The 9,965-nt window shown below is 37.0% G+C and overlaps 1 protein-coding gene across 1 annotated transcript in view; it reads right to left on the bottom strand.

Moving 5' to 3' along the window:
* The window catches only part of TBC1D4 (TBC1 domain family, member 4), a 204,213-nt gene that overhangs the window by 41,906 nt on the left and 152,342 nt on the right, over positions 1 to 9,965 (bottom strand). Inside the window, exons 5-8 of the mRNA XM_012642152.1 lie at positions 9,701 to 9,792; positions 9,321 to 9,431; positions 7,577 to 7,696; positions 260 to 334 (exon numbers count right to left, since the gene is read on the bottom strand). Coding sequence (XP_012497606.1) covers positions 260 to 334; positions 7,577 to 7,696; positions 9,321 to 9,431; positions 9,701 to 9,792 — 398 coding nt within the window. The remainder of the gene's footprint in view (positions 1 to 259; positions 335 to 7,576; positions 7,697 to 9,320; positions 9,432 to 9,700; positions 9,793 to 9,965) is intronic.

The following is a 9,965-nucleotide window of genomic DNA, read 5'->3' as shown; positions in this document are numbered from 1 at the left end:
ATAAATAAAAAGCCTGGCTGAGCACAGTTAGCCTGTGAGGGAAGAGTTCTGTCCCAACATGAGAAAGCTGAGCTGAATAAGAGCTACATGCTAATATCCAGAATCTTCTTATCTAAAATAATAAAGCCTCAAGTATTTATTTTTTAAAAAGACATAAAGAACTTCTAATAAAATAATTAAGCATGCGTATTACCATATCAGTGTTGGTTTTTGCTAAGTCGCAATTAGTAGTAAACAAGGGAGAGATCTGATGAGATACCTTCTCTGAAGCAAGACTGTTGGATCGTTCAAAGCTGTCCATACTTCCAAGCCGACCTCTCATTCTGTTAGCTCCCTGAGTGAAAAGAATACAATTAAATCCTTCATACGATTTACATTTTTACTTCAAAACTATGAAAAGCAGTTTCAGGTTGCCTCTTCATGTTAGCATTAAATTGATCCTTTTGTGATTCACTCAAATTTGTTGGCTCTATTAACAGCCACTACAACACAATAAATAGAACTATTCTCAATCTATTTCCATCATTTCTAAATCGTCTGTTCGATAACTCAGACCAAGCTTTTTGAAGTGATTTTGGTGAACAGGTTACACATTATTCATCTATAAGATCAAAGAGAGCCCCATTAACTCTGTGTCTCACACACATAAATGCAAATGTGGAAGATACAGCAAAGCAAACCAAAAAAGTTATAATGAAAATAGTTTAATACATTGAACCTCCATACAAACTAGACTACAAACATCATAATTCACATTATAAGATAATAAATACAGGTTAAAAACAAAATAGAAAATGGCATTCTAAAATTTATGGATTTTTCTTCATTCGTTATCCCATAATGCAAAATCATTTTAATAAATTCATTTCCCTTTAGAAGATTAAGTATCAGTCTGCTTCAGTATTGGTGAATTGGTTATTGATTTTCTTTTTACCTAATCCTTTGGTGTGGACTTTATAGATGACTGCATGAAAAGGTACCTGAGAGATCATCTTGTCCGTTTCCTTAACTTTAAGTAGTAGGAAACAAGCCAACTATTTAAGGAAAGAGGACACCAAGGCAGGTTGGGAATCACATTATCTACAAGGTCTTAAGAGACAAAACAGACGGAGGAGCTCTACACAACTCTAAAACACGTGGAAAAGTTCTAAAAAGAATGACTGGAATTACAAGTCAGATCAATGTGACAGTGACCAGGCAGAATACAAAAAAATGCACAATATCTGCGTAGTACTTTATAGTTTTAAAGTTTGTCTCCATACATTCTTGGGTTTAATTTTTGGGGAGGAGGAGATTAAATTTCATTTTGATTTTTAATGAAAGTAATAACTGCACCAAGTTTCCAAAGTCAAATTCTGCCACCAAGCTTATAATGAAAAATAGCAGTCAGCAACCCCCTCACACTGAATCCCACTTCCCAAAAGCAAATCTTGTAACTGTTTATATGGATCTCTCTGGTATTGAGTTTATAGTACTATTCCTTCATTTTTCCATTTCAGATACTACCTATTGACTTCCTAACTCTGGAACCCACCTCCACCACCCCTCAGCCCCCACCCCCAACACACACACTTCTCTCTAACCCTCCTCTCTCAACACAGTTACATCACAAGTTTCAGTGAAATCAGTATTTTGTGCTTAGACTGTTATAACTTTGCAAATGTTTGCAGCTGGGCTACATAGTTTACTATGATTACGTCTGTTTACATATCATATCTTTTGCATTTTGTTTTTCATGGAGTTAATGACTGCTTCAGCAATTGCGACTTTATTACAAAATTCCCTAACAGATCACGCTGTGGTCAAACATCACATAATCCACAAATTACAAGTTTTTCTTTTTCTTCGAGCTACCCATTATGGAGATCTCTGTGTTCCTGGCCCAATCTGGGCTCACTGCAATTTAGTCTTGCTCTACAGATCTTCCTAGTACTTTCCTTCACTCTCAACTTTGAAATTTTCTTTCAAACTCTCCTCTGTTGGAATTTCTGTTCCCTTGATCCCATGGCTTCCTCTTTTTTAGTTTATTTCCTCATTTTGGTAGAGGACATTCTCCAGGTGCTTTCTGAGACAGGGAGAGTAGAAAGTAAATTTTTTTTAAATTTACATGTCTGTAAATGTCATTATTCTATGTTTATATTTTAGTAATAGTTTGGCTGACTACTGTATATAATTCTGGTTAGAAATTTTCCTTCAGAATACATTAGCATTGCTCAAATGTCCTTTGGTTCAGAAGTCTAATGCCATTGTGATTCTAGAGCCTGTGTGTACGACCTCTTACTTCTCTTTGGAACAGAATCTAAGCTCACCCTTGGGCATTCGGAAATTTCACAATGTGCCTTAGCATGACTTTTACTCACTAATTCTATTGTGCATTTTCTGAGTTTACTGAATCTGGAAACTCATGATTATCAGCTCTGAGAAATTTTTGAAATTATTTCTGTGAAAGTGTCCTGCATACATTTGCTGTTTCTGGAGCTCCTACTGTTTGGCTCCAGACTGATCCTTTAACTTTTTACCTTGTTCTCCTATTTTCCATTTCTTTGTCATTTTGCTCTGTTTTCTGGAAGATTTTTCCAACTGTAGTTTCCTAGCCTTCTATTGGGTTTTTCTTTATATGTCAACTATCAGAAAGTTTTAAGAGTTCTTTCTTGGTCTCAGATAACTGTTTAATACTTCTGATATCCTATCTTGTTTCATAGAAATAGTACTTATTCATATCTGTATATATTAATTATAGTTTTTTTATTTTTAACGACTCAGTATATAATAACTAAAATGGTAATAAAATTAGTAGCTGCATCTGATATTACTGAATGCTTAGCATTTGCTATACACTGTGTTATTTTACTGCTTTATCTCATTTAATCCTCACAATTCTGTATAGCTATTTAGCTCAGCTTCACAGATAAGGAGACTGAGTTCTGATACATTATGTTGCCCAAGTTTACACTGTTCTGTAAAGGAAAGAGCAGCAATTTGAACCTGGGAAGCACAACTTAAAAGTGAAGCCCTTGAGCTCTTACTCACTACTACTTCCCTAAGAGCTCTGTGAAAAACAGAATTACAAATAAAGACAATCAGTATACATAGGTTAAATAGAATTTTGCAAATCTCCTGGAATCTCATCAAGATCCTTCCTGTTCTTCAGTTTTATGCTATACCTGACATACTTCCAATAATAAACTATACTTTTAGCCAATAAATTGCTGGGTTACTGTGTGTGGCTAAGAGGAAAATACAGTAAAGACCAGGTTACTGTCTATAATTTTTAGCTGCGACTTACACACCAACCTGCCGGGTTATCTCAAACAGGTTACTTGGTGGTAACAGGGAAAGTGGTCAGGTGAGTCTCAAACCATTTCCATCACCAGAAAAGCAACTTAAATCACACAGTTGACTCATAGTGGTATTTGATCTATGGGTGCTATTTTGTGCACAAAGAAAAACAAACTTTAAAATTTTACTGTACCACTTCGCACATTTCAGCAAGTCAAGACAATGGATAGTACACCTGAAGAAAGCACAAAATCAGGACTGTTTTCCAAACGACTTGCACTTCGTATTAGTAAATATTTCTCTTTTGAAAACCTTCAACTTAAGAAAAAGAAACAGACAACAACCACAATTCATGATTCTGATTTTCACCTTTGAACAGATAGTTTTTTCAGTGTTCATACGTTATGATTTGGTAATTCACGTGGCAGGCCCTTTTCCTTCAGCCGCTTTTTAAGAGTTAATGAGCTGAGCTTCTAAGCATGTAAGAAATGGATCCTATTTCATAAACAACTATAGTTAGCCAAATTAGATATTTTGACATTTAAAAATAGCAGCGATTATGAGCTAAACTCCACAACTGGAGTGTCAATTTTCTGCTACACAACTCAGAGAAGGAAAAAAAAACTGACAAGTGTTAGAAGTCACAAAAGCCCTTTTGCCGCGTAACCTTTAGTACAACAGGGGAAGCTGCCAACCTGCCCAACAAGTGCATCTGCTGCACACGGTGCAAGCGAGACCCAGTTAGGTCACGAAATTGATGGCATTTGGCATCACTTTGGGACACAAAAGCTACAGTATCCACCTTGACAAAAATAGATTGGCTGTGCCCTTGCCGAAAGAGCCACTGCAACAGCTCGAGGCATGCGGAAACGATCCTTCAAAGTCGGCCGCACAAGTGCTGTGCCCGGACGGCACAGTACCAAGTGGAGATAAAGTGACATTTGAAATACCCGTTCGCCATTTTGTAAATGACAGAGGTTTTCGGCTTGTCACTGAGTATACCACCTCATATTTATAATGTGGGATTTCCCTAACATACTCACATTTAATCCTTACAATAATGTGAGGAGAGTGGGTATTAATTACGTCCATTTCACAAATGGGGAAACTATGGCTTAGGAAAGGTAAATAATTCATCCAGAATTATAAATATGGAAGACCTGCGAGGGCCAAGTCTTGCATTCAGGTCTCCTGACACCTACTTAAATGGTCTTTCTACTAAATTCTCACTGAACACTGTGTGCGATTTGAGTCGCTGATGCTGTTCATGACTCTAGTGCTTTAAGAATTGTGCTTGTCTAAAGTAGTAGTCCCAAACTTCAGCTTGCATCAGCATCACCTGGAGGGCTTATTAAAACCCAAAAGACTGGACCGAACCCCAGAGTTTCTGATTAAGTAGGTCTGGGATGAGGGCCAGGATTTTAGTAATTTATAAATTTTGAAGGAAAAAAGCATGAAAATTGTATGAAAATTTGCATTAATACACTTCTGAGAAATCTCCTATATGTTATTTTCGGAAATTGTTTTGCCCTGATAAATAATGGCATTCACAGCTGACCATGTTTGCTTCAGGGCTTTTTTTAACTTTAGAAGAATCTCAGTCATTAAGAGAAATACCTATAAAAGTATTTTGAGTCATAGCAAAGATATAAAACTAGGAACAGCAGATAGCAGAAGTTACTGTCTTTAGGCTCTATTGTACGAACATGGAATAATTCAAAATGTATCCAAGTGTTTGACCAAACATATTCTCATAATGCTATTAATGTTAAACAGACCTAAATAATGTTTTTAATAACAATACACATTTGCAAATAGAGCTAAATGTTTACTTCAAAGTCCCTCTCAAAGTCTAAGAATCTATATCACTCATTTGTGTCTTTATAGGAACTTAGAGATCACTGAAGAATACATTCATGGACTAAGGGTGAAATATTCTTTCCGTATTAACAAAAAGTCCAAGAGACTTTGAAAAAAGTTCACAAGAGCACATTTTGAACCTTTGTTCAAAGGCGTTCAAACACCTACCACCCAACCAGTCTTACTACCTGGTAGTAAATATGAAATGGCTGGGCACAAAAACCAGCCTTATTGACAGCCATGCACAGTAGTGTTGCTGATCCATTACTAGTCTGAGCTATTGATTCACTCAGGAAAACAGAAAAAAGAAAAGAAAAAAACAATACCCTGAGCAGGCTTTGTGAGGTGTATGTGATAAGCAAGCTTATAAGAATCACTTTCTTTTTCTTTTTTCATTTTTTAGCAATCTCAAATGTAGAGGAAAGTTATCAGTAACAGTACAAAAATCTTTTTTTCCAAAACCATTTGCAAATAAGTTGCCAATATAAGCTCCATCATCCGGAACTACTTTAGTTTGTATTTCCTATAAACAAGGACATTCTCCCACAGTTTCAAAACCAGGAAACTAGCATTGATACAGTAACACTATTTAATCCTTAGACTTCATTCCAATTGCATCATTTGTCCCAAAAAAGGCCTTTATAGCAAAAGGATCCAATTTAGAATCTCCTTTTCCACTTAGTTTTCTTGTTGCTTTAGGTTCCTTCAGTCTGGAACAATTCCTCAGTCTTTTTTGACTCTCTTGAGCTTGACACTTTTAAAGATAACAGGCTTGCTCAGTGTGGGTTTGTTAACATTTCTGCATGGTTAGATTCAGGTACCACCTCTGTCAGAACTACCACAGAAGTGGTGCTGTGTTCTTTATATCAGGTGGCACCAGGTTTCAATTTGTCCCATTGCTAATAATGTTCGGTTTGATCCTTCATTAAGGTGGTGTCTGCCAGCCTTCTCCATGTAAAGTGATTGTTTCTCCATTAGTAATTAATGAATATTAATGACATATAGTAAATATCCTGTTCCTGATCAAACTTTCAATGTATTCACTTATTTTTCGTATCAGAATAGACTCAGGTTTCCTATTTTATGCGACAGGTTAGATTACCTGTTGCAATCCTTTATTTTAATGCTCATATGGTCTCAGATGTCACCAGTGGGAGCCCTTTTAAGGTTTTTATGTCTTTAAGACATATCACCATCTTTATTGCCTTACTATCTAGAACATCAAGATGTTCAGGTTTATCTTGTACTTTCCCTGAAGTCTTGGAATCAGCCATTTCTCTCAGAATCCTGGTTCCTTTTAGAGGAGAAGGATATATAGAAACAAAAATATTGGATGCTACATGTCACCCAACCAGGCTTATTATCTGGTGTATACAGAAAAGATGCTCCCAAGTTCTCTCAGTTGGAAGAGGAAGGAGCTATCTGTACACATTTATACACACACTGGCTCCCACTATCTTTAATATATTTATTTATTTGACCAGTCCTGTGTGTAATCAGCCTATATGTACACATTTAATTTGACCAGTCCCTGTGTGTAACCAAGCTCCAGAACTGCCACTGCACACTCTCCTGGCCTCACATAGACTGTCACATGGCATGCTGCGGCTGCCACCCCAACACATGGGCATCCTCACCCTGCTCAGATGCTGCCTCCCGTACTGGGCACCCTTCTCCCCGAACGTCGTCTCCCCTCCACTCTGGCTCTGACACCCCACCCTGAGCCTTCCCTCTGCAAGGATGCCTGCCTCCTCTGACTTCCTAAACCAGGTTGCCTCATCTGCTGATGCCCTCCTCACAGATGGGGCTCCTACACACTGCATCGAGCCACCCCCACACTCTGTGCCCTATATGGGCACATCTCCCTCCTCTGAGTCACTGTGGCTTCCCCCACCTCACAGCCCCAAGACGCCTCCCTAGCTCGATCTCACCTAACGACTTTAAGATTGAATTGTTTAAGAACATGAAAATGAAGTGGAAAGGGAACCATTTTGCTTATTTTTAAATGCAATATATAAATTTACTAAATGAAATAAATTTCCATTAATTTATACCATTTTCAGCCTTTCCTATCAGCCCCTAAGAATGGGCAAAACAGGGCTTCTTTATAACTTTATATGGGAAATGATTAAAAAAAAAGCTTTTTAGTATCGGGCATCAACATTCTATTTCCTCTTTTATATACATATGCATTTCTACTACTAAATCTCTATTGCTCAAATTCAGATAACAGAGGCCCCAGAATAAATCTAAATCTCAGAAGGAAATTTATTTTGAGAGGTAATTTTAAACAAGCGTTAACTAATTTAAAGTTATCTCAGTAGGTTGTTTTTTTTTTAACAAAAAGGAAATCTCCTCTGAGCCAGTTGAGAATGAAGCAGAACAGTTAAAAAAACACAGACGTGTATACCTAAAAAACCCCACAGTTTAATCTTACCCTTGAGAAGATATTTTCCAGGGAGCTAGTTAAGGATCTCTTAGCTTTATTTTTCAGAATGTCCAGTTTGAACCTTCCACTGCTTGTAGCATTTTCTGGGACTGTACTATTTGAAATAGTCTAAAGAAAGAAAAACAGATACATTTTCATTTGGAAATATTCAAGGTTAAATGAAGCTTTAAATACAAGCTTAAGACTAAGCCATTAAAAAACACAAAAATTCTTCAGTAGCTCTATTAAGAAGTAATAACTTAGGTCTCACAATGTGAACACAAAAATTATAAGGAAAGGGGTTTATTTTTTAATATTATAATATAAAGACAGATATAAGATCTTTCCTTCATGCCTTTCCTTTCCACTAATATATACCTGCTACATTTAACAATAATTAAACTTGAGATGTCAGTTTTTACTGCTGTTATTCTGGCTAGCAACTAAAACCAGTCCTTTCTAAGGTGCATCTTTTATATCTAAATTACTAAGGAAAACACAGGATACAAGTTGCAAAAAACAAAGCATCTTCCAAACAAAACTGGATTCTGCTAATGTCTGTTATAATTCCATTTTCATTTGTGAGTGGGTCATTTATCTTTCAGATCAACAAGTATTCACTGACAGAACCAAACTGTGTGAGAATTTATGACGGGTCCACTATATTAGGTTCTCTATTTATTTTACCCCATTGAAGAAAGCGGCTACTATGTACATTACATGGTCTTTAGTGCCAGAAAACTTTCAAGAGGAAAACCTTACAATTTGTTTGGGGAGGGAATAATAACACAAAGCATATGTCGGTATCAATACTTCCTCAACTTTTCTAATAGCAAACTTTACCTCCCCTAAAATTCCAGCCCCCCCAAAAAAATCCCTTCCTCTTGAATTCTTCCCTCTACCCTTATTCTCCACTCCAGCTTTAAAGCAAAGACACAGCCACTTTTGTACTCGTTATAGATTCTTTCGAAAAGCCTCTTATTGACTGGATCCTATATATCTATCTATGTTTGCATTCCCCTTTGAAATATCTGAACTCTTGTCTGGAGGGGATATCACCCATTCATCCCTTTTTTGGTCACCTTATTACAGCTGAGCTCATAGTTGGCTCTCAAGTGCTTGTTCAACAAATGAATGTGTACTATTTAAACACTTTCCTTCACTTACTCATTGTGATTTGTTCTGAATACAGTGAAATAAAGACATGACCTGCATTAGTGTTATTAAGAGATAAATATATCATGATCCCTTCGACATTGCTGCTGGAGGTCCTACTTTATCTATACACGCAGCCAGGAATAAATTCTAAGTCAGGTGCACAAAACGCCACCCTTTAGTTTGCAGCTAGGGTACCCTTTACATGCTATTACTGCTGCTTTGGTCCTTTTCATCATTGGCGTGGTCTAAGCTTTTGATGAAATAAAATGTTCATACGAATTTGAAATGAAATAATAGATTAATATAACTAAAAAACGTGTTCATTCTAAAACACTTATTATTGCTTTTTGATCGAAAACCACAAATTCTTTTATATCGTAAAACCATCATTACTTTAGCTCAGTGTGTCAGTGTCTCCTAAAATTTCCTGTAAAATGACTAGAATGCTTAAAAAAACCCAAAATGCTGATAGGACTTTACCCCTAAAGAATATGAGAGCAGCAAGGGAAAAAATTCCTTTTACATCTTCTATGATATTTTAACTAAATCCATAAACAAAAACACCATGCAGGTCAAGGAGGAAATATCTTCTCACCAATGGGCCTTCCCCGATGTGCACGTGTGTCTTCTGCTTGGCCTCACACAGCTGCCTCAGCTGTAAAATCACAAGTTCATTTTCTTCCTGGTCACTGACTGGCTTCAATTTCTGTTCAACAGACAAACCAAGAGCACGCTATGGCAACACAGCTTCTCTGCTTTTATTTTATTTTGTCTGGCAGACAAACATGAAGAAAGCTGAGAGTTTTACCTACGCTCAGAAGCAAAAGTAACAATGGCATTCTAGTTCTCCCAACGAGTACTATCAGACTCACATCTTTTAACTTCAGGCAGAGGAATGAAAAAAGGAACTCATAAAAACAGGACCCAATGCTCAATTCCTTATATCTTATTTATGAGACCTACAAAGAATGTTACCTGAACTCTCTCAAAGATGTCAGCTTGCTCATTATCTGTCAGGGATGAGAGATGCCTCTGTATTACCAGCTTAGCTCTCGGTGGGTAGAGACCTAAGGAACACGATGAGGGAAAGTATTAAACAGAGTCCAGCAGCAGAGATACAGGTGTCTGTAATGCACCACACTTCATCCCTTGCCCAGCAGGCTCTGAATTTAAATCTCCTCAAGGAGATGTGTTCCTGCCTACAACAAACCTTGAAACACTACACTGAAATGATTAAAAC

The sequence above is a fragment of the Propithecus coquereli genome, unplaced genomic scaffold (genome assembly GCF_000956105.1).
Source record: "Propithecus coquereli isolate 6110/MARCELLA unplaced genomic scaffold, Pcoq_1.0 Scaffold176, whole genome shotgun sequence".
In the NCBI taxonomy this organism is placed as follows: domain Eukaryota; kingdom Metazoa; phylum Chordata; class Mammalia; order Primates; family Indriidae; genus Propithecus; species Propithecus coquereli.
Note: the sequence above shows the minus strand (reverse complement) of the source record. Positions and strands in the feature narration are given on the sequence as shown.